This window comes from Calypte anna, chromosome 13 (genome assembly GCF_003957555.1).
Source record: "Calypte anna isolate BGI_N300 chromosome 13, bCalAnn1_v1.p, whole genome shotgun sequence".
NCBI lineage: Eukaryota > Metazoa > Chordata > Aves > Apodiformes > Trochilidae > Calypte > Calypte anna.
Window position 1 is genome coordinate 8045599 of NC_044259.1, and position 16051 is coordinate 8061649.

Here is a 16051-nt window from a genome sequence, read left to right on the forward strand (position 1 = left end):
CCCAGCCAAGGGATGCTGAGGCAGGTGAACTGAAGAAATCTGGAGAACAGAGACAATTCTCTGCATTGTTGAAGAAAAATGCCAGATATTTTTGGTGAGAGAAAGGCCAAAGCATTTTTGCTTCCTCCCTCAGAGGAACGAACCACTCCCAGGAGATGGGGCGAATGTGTGAATAACCTCAACACCATCACTCGTGGGCGCTTCCCTGCCAGGGAAGGTCCAGGCAGTAGCAAGTACTGAGTTTCATCATGTTTTCCCACCTTTTTTAAGGTGGATCTTGGACTCTCATTCAGCAGAGCACAATTGGTCAATACCTTCAAATCAACTTATTATCAAGCTGCAAGCTGTTGCTAATTTTATTTTGTTTGATTGGGGTTTTTTTGCTGTTGTCATTTTCTTTAGAAATCATTTGCACCTATAAAGCCCATTGTATGGTCAAACAGCACACTCCTTAGTAACTCTGGAATTGGAAATTTTAGAAATCCAACATGAAACAACATAAACAGCTGTCTGAAACCTCCTGTTTCTACCCAGATGGCTCTCATTTCAATTAACCAAATCAAACCGATCAGAGTCAGTTTCTGGCCCAGTTTGGCTTTACTTGGAAAAACACCTATAAATCACACATGAAAAGCTGTGGAGAGAAAGAACTTGTTTCTCTTTGGGTGCTTTGTTTTTGTAGAGTTTTTGCGGGTTTTTTTGTTTTGGTTTTTTTTGTTGGTGGTTTTTTTGGGTTGTTTTTTTTTTTTTTTCAGTAGAACAAAATTTTACTACCAGACACAAAATACACAATTACATGTTGCCAGCTTAGAGCCTCTGGAGGTTCTGGCCACAATAAAAGACAGGCAGTGGCACAACCATCCACTGTCCTTCCACTACTTCAAAATAGATGGCACAGATGGTATCAAGTGTCTCACATGCTTTGTGCTTTCCCCTGGTCCCAAGTCCTCAGGACACTGGGCTTTAGAGGTGCCACTGCTCAGTGATGGCCTTCCTGAAATACCAGATTTGAGCAGTCACTTTCAGAGCTGCAGGAAAACCTTATCCTAAGAAACTCATCCATTGTAGTCACCTGATACTGGCAGAAAGAGGAGCCTCGGCTTCCCCAGAACCTCCTTGTGCCCTACAGAAAGGCACAGCCCTCCTCTGACAGCAGATTGAGGAACTGGCTTCATCTGAAGCAAACTGCACACAAGATTTTTAAAAATAACACTGGGAATAATCTGAATGGCAGTGGCCAATGTCCACCCTGGCACAACTCTGCTGGCTCAGGCCCATGGAGGATTTCCTGCCCTGACATGCTGCATGTGCCACAGCAATGTGTGCACCCACTTTTCCTGATGGACAGGAAGACCAGAGCACCCACCAAACTCATCACCCTTTGGTAGAAAAAACAACCAAAACAACCTGTTGCTTGCAAGAGCAGCTCCTGGCAGATATCAGGAGGGGAAGGGGCTGAGTAGCCCTCCTTACCCTCTCCATTCCCACGCTTTTATGCATGCTGATAATGCTTAAAATCACTGGTTCCCAATGAGAAAGTCCTCTCATAGCATCACTTTAGCTTTTTTCAGACAGAGCTCAGGACACTGGACCAGCAAACCTTCTGCCCATTGACAGCCCCAGGGCAGAGCAGGCACCTGCCTGACCTTAGCAAATTCAGGGATGTTTTCCAGCTCAGCTTCTATGCAGAGCTCAGTGAGACAGGAGCATGTTCTCCTGTGCCCCTTTAGGCTTTTCTAAGCCACCTTAATCAAGTAAGACCAGGAGCAGGAACCACAGCAGGAGAACTGCACAGGACACAGGTCTGTGCTTAAATGCCCCCTCTGCCTCACACTGATACCTCACTCCTCATAGCACTAACTGCTTCATTTCCATTTTTCTACAGCTCCCCACCCTGTGATAACAAGGCAGGCCCACAGTGGTTTGGACAGGGAGGTTTCTTCCTTTTCTTTGTTGGACTTAAATGCCCCAATTGGGCAAAGCCCCATTGCAGCACATGCACCCAGGAGGATGGAACTCAGCTGGCATGTCTGCTTCAATCAGAGCCCCCACCATAGTCCTGGGGTTGCTCCCCAGCATGGATCCCAGACAGTCTACACCCCAAACACCCCCCATGCCTTGTCTGAGCACCTCTCTGGGAAAATGGTCACTTCCTCACAGAAAAAGTGTTTCAGGTGCCCAAAACCACACCCTGGCCAAGGCAGTATCACTCCTTTCAGCTACTCATGCAGTGCCACAGAGAAAAAACAAGTCACAACAAGAGCTCCCAGCCCAGGGAAAAAAGACTACCAAAAAAAAAAAAACAACCAAACAACCAAACAAAAAAAAAAAAAAAAAAAAAAAACCATAACAAAACAAACACAAAACAAAAAACAAACAACAAAAACAAACAAAACAAAACAAAAAACAAACAAACAAACAAAAACAAACAAACAAACAAACAAACAAAAAACCCCCACCAAAACAGGGAGAGTTTTGACTCAGGAGAGCAAAGACCCGAGGTGCTGAGTTTGAGGTGCTGACTGATGGATGGAGACGCACAACAGCAACCACTCCAAAGGGATGCCCTGGCTCAGGGCAGGAATATAGGCACAGAAGGGTAAAATACAGGAATCTGAGTACATAAAGGTCCTCAGTGCTGATCTACCTAATATTTCTATCACCTTCAGCGCACTGGGAAGGAAGGATCAGGGACTGCTTGATGCAGGGCTGTGCTCAAGATACAGGAGGCAGGGAGCAAATCAGGACAGGGGAAAATACAGTCAAGATCCAGAGGCACACAGGGAAAGCTTCTTCCTCCTTCTGGGACTATCTCATGAGGTTGCAGCATTAATCTCATCCCAAAGGAAAATCTTAGAGATTTACTAATGGCTGCCTGACGTAGTTTGGTGATTGATTCTAGTGGTGTGCCCATAGATTTCAGTATTTACAGCAGTGCAGTTTCTTTGCACTGGTGTATAAACATTTACTAAATAGGAATGCATACAAAAAGATGCTCTGAAAGTAATTTGTTTCAAAATGAGAAGTGGTTTTGACCTCTCTGGAAGGAATTTACCTCTGCCCTCTGCTTAGAGACGGTCAGCTGGATGCTTGAAGAGGGTGGGAGAAATAGTAAACATGTTCAGGGAGCTGCAAAGCCAATTTTTATTTTTGTTTTGCTTCTAAAACCAGCTTTTAGTATTTCAAAGAGCAAGAGGCATTTCAAAAGAAACACAGTCCCTCAAAACTTAATTTTAAGATCTAATTTTTTATCAAAATAAATTTTAAAGGAGAAAAATGTGAACACGTGTATTAAGTGAGAAACTATGGATGCTCCATGTGGAGACAGTATTTCAGGGAGAAAGGGCTTCACAAAGCATTTCACTAACCAAGCCTCACAATGTCCTTGCTGACGATCTGGCAGCAGAGCCAGGACCTCTGAGCCATGGGGGACCCTCACCCCAGGCTCCCCTCCCTGGCACCCCTGTAACCCAGCAGGGAAATAAATCTGCACTGCTCTCAGGAAGTGCTGAAAACCATCCCATTTCTTGTCTGAGGGAGAAAAGGACTATATTAACCAATCCATTAATTATTAATATTAAACAAATCAAGTTTTGAAGTTTATTTCATAATGACTCAAACTTCCACTATTGTTCTACTCAGTAAAATCAGACTTTCCAGACAGCATTTGTCAATCTGATCATTAGGTAGTTAAATGAGGGAGAAAAAATTTTGTTCTCTCTTACCTGAAAAAAAAGCTATCTGTGCCTTGAAATTATTTGCCTTGATAAATCTAATTTGCTTGAGTTTTCTCTTTTAGATTTCACTGGTCAAGTTAAACTGTAAAGATTATTCATGGAAAAGCAACCACAGTTGGTTACTAGGATACAAAAAATCACTTAGTGTGTTCCTCCAATGAATAATCCCAGCAGAACACACACAAATTCAATAAATTATGAATTTCTTTTTCTCTCTTACATAAACATTGGAGTTGCAGAGGCATTTTTGGAACCCTTTAAAAATAAAATAGTATCTTAATTACTATGCAATAGCAAACTGAACAGAGAGAATAACCATGCCTTGCAGGTGAGCTGCATCCTTTGTCTAGACATGAAAGTTATTTTGGAAAAAGGTAGGGTGTAAATGGACAGCAGATTATTGCCAATATCTATGTGCAGACACTGGTATTTGGCATGCTAAGGAGCCTTTTCCGAGCTGAAGCAGTAGACTAATTTGGAAGAAGGCATTCTTGTTTCAGAAAAATCTCTTCCTGTCCAACCCCATGTATACAAAAGGTCTTACGTAAAAGCACTTTTTTGCCAGACCTCTGAACCTACAAGGTGAAGCAAGAGAGAAGTTTTCCTACATCAGGTAGGGGCTGCCAAGTCAGTCCACAGGAGTCCAGCATCCAGACTGCCCTGAGCCATTCAGGCACTTTCAGAAACAACACCCAGACACCAGAGATTGCCTTTGGATAGTTAACAGCATTTGGGTGTTGGTTTTGTTTGGTTTTTGTTTGTGTGTGGTTGTATCCCGCTCTCCCTTTTTCTAGCCCTTATAGTATTCCCTAATAACAGCAATCCCCAGGCATGACTCAGTACAGACTGCTTGCTCAAGGCTGGGGTATTTAAAGACACACTATAGGGTCTGTTGGCTAAGAGCAGTTTTTATCAACTCTGAGATGGATTTCCTTGCAATTCTGACTTGCAAAGCATCTGTCCTTCTCACCCTCTCCCTTTGATCACATCAGCAGCACAAGCAGTGCTGTTCTCCTGCTGGCAAATCACCCAGTAATTCCTATTTAAGACTCACAAATCGGATGCCAGTGTGAAGATCTGCTCCATATTTTTCGGAGGGCACCTCCTATCCAGAAGAACATCACCCAAAATGCCTGGCATCCTGAAATATCTGAAAGCGGGGAAGCTCCAGTGTCGTCGAGCTTTCCCTCCCTGCACACACGCTCTCAATGCTCAACTTTTATTTTTCAGCTTTCCCTAAAGACAAGGCCCTTGTGCAGCCCCCATGCCATGTCCCTGTGTCCCTGCAGGTTTGTCCCCAGCCTGTACAGGGCTCTGTCCACCAGCCAGCCATAGATCCCCAGGGGGCACAAGACAAATCCATCACTGACTGACATGTCCAAGACAGGGCACTGACATATTCTTTCCATTATGTAGTTTGTCCCTGGGAATCATAATCTGAAAGTTATCTCTGGTTCATAAACCAGCACAATGGCCACCACACAACACACCAGATGATGTTTTTTATCACTAAAAGTGAAACAACAATTAGTAAATTATTTCTGTTTCTACACTAAGAAACCCTTTCTCTTTCCAGTTAAATGAAAAGCGAAAGTTTTCCATCAGGCTTCCAAAATATTCATTGACAAAGTAGTCAAGAGTCTTTGATGGCATCTCAGAGAAAGGACTGCAAAGAACAGCCCTTTAAAGAGGCATTTCTTGGTGGAACACCTCTTCAGCAGGAGCCTACAGGGATTCTTTAGCCCACCTCTAATCTCTGATGGAAGCAACTCTACCAATGCCATTCCTAGCTGATGAAAAAACAAACTTGCTCTTTAAGACCTCCAGTGATATATATATATATATATATTCCTATAAACTGTACTTCACTACTTCACCACAACTCCAGTGTTAACCTTCCTGGCTGCCTTCTGAAGAGCACATGCCCAGAGGTCCTGGTTCTGTCTCCTCCTAAACATCCTGTAATCCACTGCAGCCTCTTAGCTGCTCCTCTTAGCAGCAATTTTGGCCACCAGTAGAACACTAGACCAGACAGATCTCAAGTGCAAAGTGCAAAAAAAACCCAAAACAAAACAAACAAAAAAACCCCTCTATCTAACTGTGTCAAGTACAAGACTCCAAAATCTGGCAATTCCCTCTCATTAGGAGTTATGCTCTCAACCTTAGCATAATATTGCAGAGATAAGTTTTAAACCCCACTCTATAAAATAGAGAATATGTCAAACTGAGAGCTGGTGCCCTGATGAGACCAAAACAGATAACAGGCTGAGAAATGCTGTTGCCACAGTGTTAGTCATCACTCAGGAAAGAGAGATAAACCTGAATGAAATTATTTCATTTCTGCTGCCAAATGGGATATTCTATCTTCTATCTTTGGCTTGTTAAGGCAGAGCTTGGCAGATTTAACATTCAAGTTATGGAGGAGGGCAAAAATCAAACAACTTTTTTTCCCTGACATTTGGAAACCTGGTAGAAAACTTTCACTCAGGGAAATTCTCTCCTGACTGACTTCCCTGTGTTGCTGCACGGGCTCTGAAAAACAGAGCTTTGCTTTTATGCCATCTATTTCTCCTACATAGCCATAAGTCATACTATCAGGAGTACAATCACAAGAAACCTGGAGTCAGACAAATGGATGGTTAAAATGGGAGAATTCCTAAAGTAGAAAAGCCTCATTATTATGGAAATATCCACTGTGAAATAAGAAAACAGAACGTGCTATATCCAGAAGCCTACAACTCTACAAAACACAACTGCATCCATTTTTCTCCTTTCAAAGCATCAGTAGCTCTTTAAAAATACCCTGTGATTTCCCTGCTGCATTGAACTGCTTTGAATTGTAGTTAAATGTTTTTGGTTTGTTATTTTTTTTAAGAATCTCCCTGTATAATTCCAGCAGCAAGTGAGAAGGAATTTCTTTTCTTCTGATTTGGATTCTCTACACTGGTCCTGTCTGTTCAGATAGGAAAAAAGACATGGTTTTGCTGGAGCAGGGAAAGGGATGGTGTCTGATCCTCTCAGTAGGGGATCTATGAGCTTCTCCACTGCCAGAGGTCTGAAAGAAAAAACTCCTGAGTGGAAAGCATGCTCTGCTTGCACAAAGCAGAGGAAGACATCTCCGTGGACACAGAACGAAAAACAAATTAACAAGCAAGAAATCACTTTCCCCTCCCTCCCTCCTCCCCAAAGCCCCGCTTCAACTGTTCAGACACCAGGATTTTCATGTTCCAGCACTCAGTAATTGAGACAACAGGGCATCCAAGTCTGAAGGGAAAAGCTGGCACAGGTATGATGAGATACAGCTTTCAACTGGGTGTCTTGGTGCCAATGATTCATGCTTTTAATATACAGAGGAGAGGGAGAAATGCACCCATCATCAAGATATGGTACTACCCAGAGTAAAGGGCATCTCCTTCCCATAAAGCATGTCTACCCATGGGTACACATCTAAGGGACTGTGGGGAAGGGACTGCTCCAGCCTCTGGGCAGCCCTGCTGTATTTACAGCATGCAAAGAGGTGGGATGGGGAGATTTTCAGAGAGGAGGGAGGACCTCACAACCTAAAGGCACTGGGGCCATCATAGAGACATGTGGACTATTGACACAGGGTGAGTCCCCTCAAGGACACAGCAGGTCAGTGATGCCAAAGGCAACGGGGTAGAAACTGCCTGAATGAGAAGACAGAACAGTCTGGAAATGATCCTATAGCAAAACTTCCTGGAGCTGCTGCAGACAGAAAAATCTCCCAGGATGTGACATGGAGCCAGGTTCTTTGATGCTCCCATCTCTTTCTGCACTTGTTGGTAAGTGAGCATACATCTGCTCTCTGGGTAAAGCCTGGAGAAAAATCCACTGGCCACCCTGTGTTCTGATGCCAGGAAGCCCCAAATGAGCATGTGGCCAAGGAGCTCATTAGGAGCAAGGAAGTTGCAGCCATGAGTCAGCAGTGTGGTTTGGCGGCTGTGGAAAGCAGCAACAGCAGGTGTGGGATGCCAAACTGCTCTGGGCACAAGAAAGGAGACCAAAAAAGGAGAGAAGACAGATGGAAATAGAAAGTAAAAGATGAGGGAGACTGCTCACAACTTCCCCATAAGGAAACTCGAGTGGGATGTGACACGTGTTTCAGGGGAACACACCTGGCCTCAGCCCATCTTGCAGCTCATGAAGCCACCCCACAAAGTGAGCCCCTGCTCCTGGGTGCTCCCTAGCTCTCTGCTGCCTGGATCAGGAGATTTGCTTCTCTGCTTCTCTTCTGAACCCACCACATCCATCAATGTGACACGCACACTCCACTTCAGGGAAACCTGCTCTTATTTTAGCTACCAACCTGCACAGATGGGCTCTGTAAGCAGTGGGATGCTGATGAGAAAGAAAATGTTTCCTTTCAAGGCAAACTGTGCAGCAGGACACTGACCATCCAAAAGTGCAACTCCAAAACTCGGTGAGCTTGAATGCTAAACCCAGTGGAGCTTACAAGGACCAAGGTGCCTACTTGCATTTCTAGTTGAGAAGCCACTGAACACGATTTGCAAGAAGGATTTTTACTAGAATGGGAAGAGAAGCACAGCATAAGCTTCAAGGTGACTCATCCTTTTCATGTCAAGTAAACAGTAATGCCTGCACATTCAAACTTGACTGGCTAAAGTTAAACACCTTAAGCATACTTAAGCACCTCCTCAGCCAGTTAAATGATAACATGCTGGGACTCTGCAGTTTCCTCTGCCTGCGGTGAGGGCTCTCTAAGAGTTCTGCCTGCACACACAGACTCCGGGGTATGATTTTGACCATCTACAGTAGAATCAGAAGGTGACACACAGGTCCTTCTGATCTGTGGCAATTATCTAGAGGAATAAAAGGAGGAAAGTGCTGTTCGCCAGCTATCCTACCTCTGAGCAAAGCAATTCCACTCTGGAGTGTAAACAATAAAACAGCGGAGAGGGAACCTGCCCAGCACTATCTGGCATGAAAGTGGAGAGCAACAAAAAGCTCTCCCTTTAATGACACACTTGGCAATGTGCTGTGTGTGTCTGGCAGCACAGGGGCCATGGGGCAGGACACACTGCTTCACTTAGCACTGTCTTGATAGGCAATGCCTGCCTGGGTTTGAGTACAGTTGTTCCTCCAGTCTCAACAGCCGAGATGCCAATGGCAGAGCTGAATTAATCATGCCAGTTGGCTGCAGCACATTTTTGGGTATGTACTGTGTGAAGCTTGTTAAAGATAGTTCTCAGCAGACGATCAACCTGTTCCAGCTCTAAATCACAGGGAGTGATTTCACAGGATTCCTTTTGAAGGGTGGAAAAGCAGAAAGCTACAAAAGAAGCAGCAAGTCAATCTATTTTTTTATTTCCACTTCTGTGACCTTCTTCCTGGAGATGCCTCATGCCTGTGCATTAATTAATTTACTCTTGTGTAGCCATGTGAGCCAAATAGTGTTTCCTGCCTCCTTTACATACAAAACAAGACTATGATAAAGCCACTTGCTCAAACATTACACAGGAAGTCAGGAGCAAAATCAGCGACAGACTCAAGAAATGTCATCTCCTGGACTGAAAGAAGCAGGAAAGCAGAAAAATAGGGCTGTTATTGAGGCAGGATTAACACCTGTAATCACAGAGTTTACCAAACCCGGACAAAAAACTGGTCTGAACAGGTACCTTTTTCACTCAAACCAGAACAACCTGAACTGTTATTTTGTAGTTTTGTTGAAGTCAGACTGGAACCAAACCAAACAATCTACTGAACTAACTCCCTGCTCGGGATACCAAGCACTCCTCCTTCAGTGTTTCACTAGCAACTAAAGGGGGAGGAGGGACAGGAGAATGGATCTAAAAAAAAATGCCCCTTGAAGCTGAGATGATAGCCCCTGGAAAAGACAGAGAGATTTTTTTCCACTACATGGCCTTTGCTACTCATTTACAAACTAAGTGTATATATTATGATAATAACCATCAAATTTTAAAAAGGATCCACAAGCTATGAATTTCTGCTGCTTTACTGTAATCAGGACCTTCTGACCATCTCTGCTCTGCAACAGACTGGCACATGGGAACATCAGTCCAGTAAAAGTCTAAACTTGATACTTCTGACTTGCCGATAAAGGGTTAATTATTAAAGCATTTTTCTTAAGACTACGAAACAATTTCTCAAAAATAAGAAACTGAAGTAACTTCTGCCAGACCAAGTCCCATTCTCCCTTGTGTTTACCAGACACAAATGCCACTCATACTTGGTATTCCTTGCAGTTGTGAGGAAGGCTGTGGGAGAAGCACTGCAATCAGATCCCAGCCAGATTCTTAAAAGGGAATTTGGCTCTTTCTTAAATACCAATGACCCTATTTGGGCCAGGATCAACAACTGGATCCCAACTGGAAAGTTTTTTACTTGTGCTTCAGCCAGCAAGTGCCTCCTGCCTGCCCTGTCTGCCCACGACAGCCGCTGCCCGTGCTCACCCCACCACCACAAGCTGTTGTGTGTTGCAATGACATTTGCTGCCTGCCTGACCCTCCTAGGTGTTGCTCCTCAGTATTTCCTGCACCTTTCAGTTCCATGGAAGGGCTTCGACCCCTCAGGGGAATTTTAACCTCTCCCAGCCTGCCAGTCCTCAAGTACCACTGGGTTCCCTCCTCCCCAGGGGAGGTTTCATGCTCCCATCTGGCTATTAACCATTTTCTGAGCCCTATTTGCAGTGCCTGCTAATGAAAGCAATTAGCACACAGAAATTAGCACCATCCACAACACCCAGGTGCAGATATGCATTGCTGGCTGCCTCTCTCACCAGTGAGTTAACTCAAGGGAGCAACTCTGCAGAGCACCAGAGGTAAGAGCAGCCACAAAGCCATAAAGCCCAATGCTGGTATGCAACCCATCCACCATCATCCACGTGGCCTCCCAGCCCACTCTGCAGGTCAGGACATGTCCCACCCATCAGCTGCAATGTTGCACACCTAGTTTATCACCTGTAGGAGACAGAAAAAATTGTGTGCCTCAATAATAAAGAATTCACTCTTGCCTAACCACCTGCCCACAACTCATCTCTGACAATGGGCAGGGGTAAGGGGAGGGAAGCAAGCAAACAGCACCATCCAAGTGTAAATTCCCACACTACACTGGAGATGTAGTGGGAGCTTCTCCCACTGGAGATGCAGGAAAGGTCAGCAATGGGATAGCACCGAGTGGTGGCAGCTGGAAACACAGGGTATCCCAAAGGGAAAGAGGTCCTGCTCACCCTGCAGGGTCAGGCCAACCACCTGAGGAATGTGTCAGGTATCATTTAGCTGTCATCTGGATAAGAGCAATTTCCACCACCACCTCAGTACCGTTGTTAAGCACATTGACATATCTCAGCTCTTTTCCATTGAAACGTCTCCTCAACCAGCTCAAATATAGAAGCTGCTGCCCTTCATTAGCCCTAGCCTGTTACTCATTTCAATACCACTCTGGTTAGAAACCTCACTGTTAATTTGACAAAGCCTTCACCCATTGTGTGTTAACCAGCAGATACTTGGCAAACACAAGTTCCCCAAGCTCCCAGCAAAATTTCTCCAGCACCGATAGCGAATGCTTTTGTATCATTACAAGGAAATGTGGAGAACAGGGTGAAGCTGTGCAAGGATTTAGACATGCAGTAAGTACAGAAAACATATTTCAGCAAATTTAGGCATACAAATGAGTTGAACTGCTTTCAGTGAGATTTAAAATTGAATTCCGCTACTTGAGAAATGTATTTCCATTTCTATAAAAAAGCCTGAATTGTTGATTGTTTGTCTTTTTTCAGAAGCCAAATGATGAAGGTTCCTCCACATTTCCTTTACATTTGAGCAGAACAGAAAGACATTTTCAACCTTAAGCTATTTATGGTGAACAAAACAGCAAAAGGAGAACAATATCTGTAGGCTTCCATAGTCAATCAATTTAACATAACGTGCAGGCAAATTTTAGTTTGGGGGTGTTCTGTTTGTTTGTTTCTTTAATAAATTACTTCAGCCACAGGACGGGGGAGAGCAATTCCTCTGTTAGTTAAGATGAGAGTGAAAGTGCATTGCCAGGATGAAAAAAAAAAAGGTATATTTTGGACAAAGAAAAGGAAGCTTAATTCTGATTGATTACCTTTGAGTAATTTTAAACAGCTATAGCATTTACAAATAGGATTTCATCCAACAATTCAGTCTTCTGGAAAACCTTGGTAATTTTCAAAAGAACTGATCCAACAACAGTTCTAAACCTGCTTCCCTCTGTAATGCCATTTGGATAATGAAAGACAAACAATGCATCCAAGCACATTAATCTGAAAACTTACTGAATTGTGTCCAACTTGACAAAACATGTTTATGAACTTCCAAATTGCAAAGAGCCAAAATCTCTTCTACCACCACAGGTTAACAGCCTTATTGACTGCCATTACTTTGTAAAAATTGAACACTGCTGAATTTGGGGAAAAGACACATTTTCAACATTTCCCAGCAGATTAGTAAATGGTGTTCAAGTGTTCTGCATGTTTCTGCCTTGCAATGGGCTATCCCCAGTAAAACAATCTTTGCAGACAGTCTCCACCTGGCAGGACAGGATGGATATTTTCCTAGGCCACCAGAACAATGAGCAGGGAGGTCTACATAAATCAGGTCTTCATTTTTTTCCATCAAACATTTCCTCTTTCTTAACAACTTCTTTTGAAAGTGCCACGAGAAACTCTTTAATCACTGAACTGCAGTACAACTGATGTCATCCCTTTTTTTAAATTCACGTGTGTAAGGCTGAGCATGTGAAGGCTGCTTGGGAGAGACTGTTCTAGCAATAGGCAGAATGGCTGATACAACTCTCAGCCTTCTAGAACAGAGCTCACAGATAGATCCCACGTCCCAGCAGGTACAGGTATTTTTTCTTTTGGAAGTTCTAGCCTTAGCGAGGTAACCTCCCCTAGCCCAAGGATATTAACTCTGGTTCTCCCAGTTTTTTTTTGCATGTGCCCCTAAATGTTGCCGCACGCTGAAAAGCCAAGCCACAAAATTAATTCCCTCCAAGGTCAAGCACTCCTTACAATGCCTTTATTTGCCTGTTGATGAGGTATTTAAAAAAATTAAAACTTTCTTATTGTGAAAGGAGCTAATTTACCATTTAAATGTAATAGAGAATGAGAGGAGATGCAACTAGAAATCTAATAACAGGTTCATAGCTAAGCCACAAGCCTAGCAGCTTTCTTTTGTGCCTTGAATGTCCCAAGCACCCTCTCTTCGCAAAGACAATATATGGCACATCCAAATGCAAATCTATTCCTCTCTTTATTTCTATATTCAGTTCCCTAGCTGATTACAGGGAGGCATGTGTGTGTGTGTTCAATAGGTCCTCCTGCTTCTTTAAATAAGTTTAATAATACCCTTTTTATTTATGGGAGCCCAAAGTACAAAGGATGCAATGCAGGAGCTCTGTAAGGAAAAAAAAAAAAAAAAAAAAAAAGGAAAGAAAAGCAAACTAGCTGAAGCTACAGACTGGCCAGGGCTCAGTAATTCAATACTGTTGATTCTATAGAGACTAACTGCTTTTATTATGCATCGTTTCTCTGAGAAGGAAAAAGCCTCAGAATTACAGACTTGCAAAGGAAAAGAATCTGTACATCTCTTGTGCACAAGCAGAGTTTACTAAAACGGCAGTTTAGAGCCAGGACAGTCTACCAAACATTTCAGACCTGCTATCAAATAGTTTTAATAGTTTTTCTCCAGTGAATTAGACCAACCAACGCTTCTCCGTATTAAAAAGTTGCATTAAAAAAAAAAAAAAATTTAAAAGAAAGCATGGAAAGGCTGGGGATCACTGGGAGAACAGCTCCCCTTCACCCGCCCCTGGTGCTCTCACATGGGCGATGCTGTACCCTCTGCTTAACCATCACAGCCTCGCTGCCCACCGCAGAGCAGACAATCAAAATAATTAAAAAAAAAAAAATTAAAAATCTTTAATTTTTTTTTTCTTAATATTCAGCTTATCCCAGGCTCCTCCACCAGGATACCGGGCTCGCACCCAGGGGTGGCACTGCCCGCCTCTCCCCCCAGCATCTCCTGGGCCGGGACGCGCCCCCCACCCCGCAACCCCCCGCTCCGCACTCCGGTACCTGCCAGGGTCTTGTGCACCGTGTTGCCCATCGCTCCGCTCGGCGGCGCGGCGGAGCCCGGGGCGGCCCAGCGCTCCGCAGGGCCATGGACAGCGCCCGCCTCCCGCCTCCCGCCTCCCGCCGCGCTCCGCTCCGCGCCCGACCGCACCGCCCCCCGCACCGCCCCGGCCCGCCCCGCGCCGCCCCCGCCGCTCCCCGGTGCCTTTCCGGGACGTCTGGGGCTGCGGGTCCGCCGAACCCACCCCGGCACCGGCCACGCTCCGCCCTGCGCGGGGTCGTAACGGGGGAGAGAAACTACGGCAAAAAGCGGCGGACAGCTGTTGCAGGAGCTGCCGGCTGGGCTGCGGGTAAGCACGGGCCCCGCTCCTCCAGAGAGGGTCTACAGACCCCGGGACATTACTTCTTGCCTCTCTCCCTAAGAAGAAGAAGAAAAAAAAATCTGCTTTCTCTCTTAAGAAAAAAAAAAATGGTTTGGAGAGCAGGAGGGCACGGCTGGCAGCTCCAACTTCATCCTCAGGAAAGCCTTTTCCATCAGCAAAACCTTTCCAGAGCATGCAAACTGTGCTGGGAAACACGGGGAAGTCGATAAAGTCGAGCTCTTGTCCTCCCTGTTACGTCTGCTTCGAGGGTGACCTCGGATAAACAACTTTGCATCTCAGTGACACGGCTTCCCCATCTGGGAATTGAGGGTATTAGCAGGAGTGTTGTGTTGGCAAATTCATTATTAAGTTTGAGGCACACAGATACCACGGTGACAAAGGACACCTCAGCTGACAGCCTGAGGTGCAGCCTTGACAACATTTTCCTCACTATTTCTCTCTCGTTTGATCTCAGATATAAATACATGTTTGTAGCCCCAGAAGAGCAAGGGCTTCCTTTTTCTTCTTGGCCACACTTGTGCTGCTGAGGGGTGACGTGGCTGAGCCTTTCTTCTCCGAGGCTCTTTTCATAGAATGGAGAAACAAAGATGAGAGCTACAAACCCTGATGCTACCAACACATTGGGCTGATGCCACAGTGTGTAACATTTGGGAAGAGCACTCAGCAGGAGTCAGTCCTGGGACACAAAAATGTGGAGAGAGGAGGAGAGCCAAGCACCAGTAGCTCAATGGCCTGGCAGAGATCAGGCTCTGATCTATTGCAGGGAAGATAAAACAACAAGCCTTTTAATCCCTAGATCATGTTGATTGGGTCAAGTATGGCTCAGGAAATGAGAGGGGACAGAATAACCTAATTTTCAGTAGTTTTTGCCATCACATGGATTTGTTAAGGATGAGATTATTGAATGAGACACAAGCAGCTGTTTTTAAAAGTGCTTGCACTCATCTGCTGTCTTCTTAGGTTAGCAAATGTCTCCCACTGTCCTGGGCACCCTGAGCTGTAAGCCACAGGCAGGAGCTGTCAGAGGCAGGAGCAGGGAGGAGGGAAGGGGAGCAATGACATCCCAGTTACACAAAGGGGAAAGTCCTCCCTGCTCTAGGCAGCGGAGAAGGAGATGGGTTTGGCTAATCCTGGCTGCTGTCCCTCAGCAGGGAGTGGCAGTCCTTACTTCAGGGCTTAAATAAACCTTAAAAAGCCAGAGGCGACAGAGGGGGGTTCTGCACAGCTGGGGCTCAGCGGCTGCCTGTGGCTGCCAGGGCAAGTGATGTGTGTGCCATGTGTGGGCTGTGTGTCACCTCCCCCGGGACAGCCCGGGTGACACTCCGGGTCCCTCCTTCCACACCCCAACCGCACCAGCCCAGAGACAGCCACTGCCTGTCCCAAGGGTGTTCCAGCCCTTCCTCCTCTCCAAAACCGAGGTAAAAATAGAAGACAATAAAATGGAAATGCACATCCTTAGGATGTGGAGGCAGCCTCCAGGAATGCAATCAACGGCCCTGCTTCTTGGCATCGTAAAAATGTAGAATTTGTTAAAATAACCCACTTCACACAGTGCAAAACAATAAGCATGAGATGTAGTTGAGTGAGGATGACTTTATCCTCCCAAGAAACCACACTGAGAAAGTACGAGAGAACCAGAAATCAACACTGAGAGGGGACTGAAAGGCAGTGCAAAGTCAGTGCTCAGCTTGGAGAAATGCAGAAAGGAAACCAACTGTCCCAACCAAGGAACCACAACTGGAAGCTCATTAGCATGTAAAAATTCTTTCCACTTCAGCAAGTTCTGATAACTATTGATAACACACTTCAGTAATTTCCTCTGTAAGCCTGAC

General features: G+C 45.0%; 1 protein-coding gene across 2 annotated transcripts in view; it reads right to left on the bottom strand.

Annotated features, from left to right (window-relative positions):
* Positions 1-16051, bottom strand: part of NEURL1B (neuralized E3 ubiquitin protein ligase 1B) — a 131633-nt gene that overhangs the window by 19527 nt on the left and 96055 nt on the right. The window contains exon 1 of one of the 2 annotated variants that reach the window (XM_030459330.1): positions 13840-13972. The exons of the other annotated variant lie outside the window; for it this stretch is intronic. Coding sequence (XP_030315190.1) covers positions 13840-13870 — 31 coding nt within the window. The 5' untranslated portion in view covers positions 13871-13972. Of the gene's footprint in view, positions 1-13839; positions 13973-16051 lie in introns of those variants that run through there. 2 annotated transcript variants of the gene reach the window in all.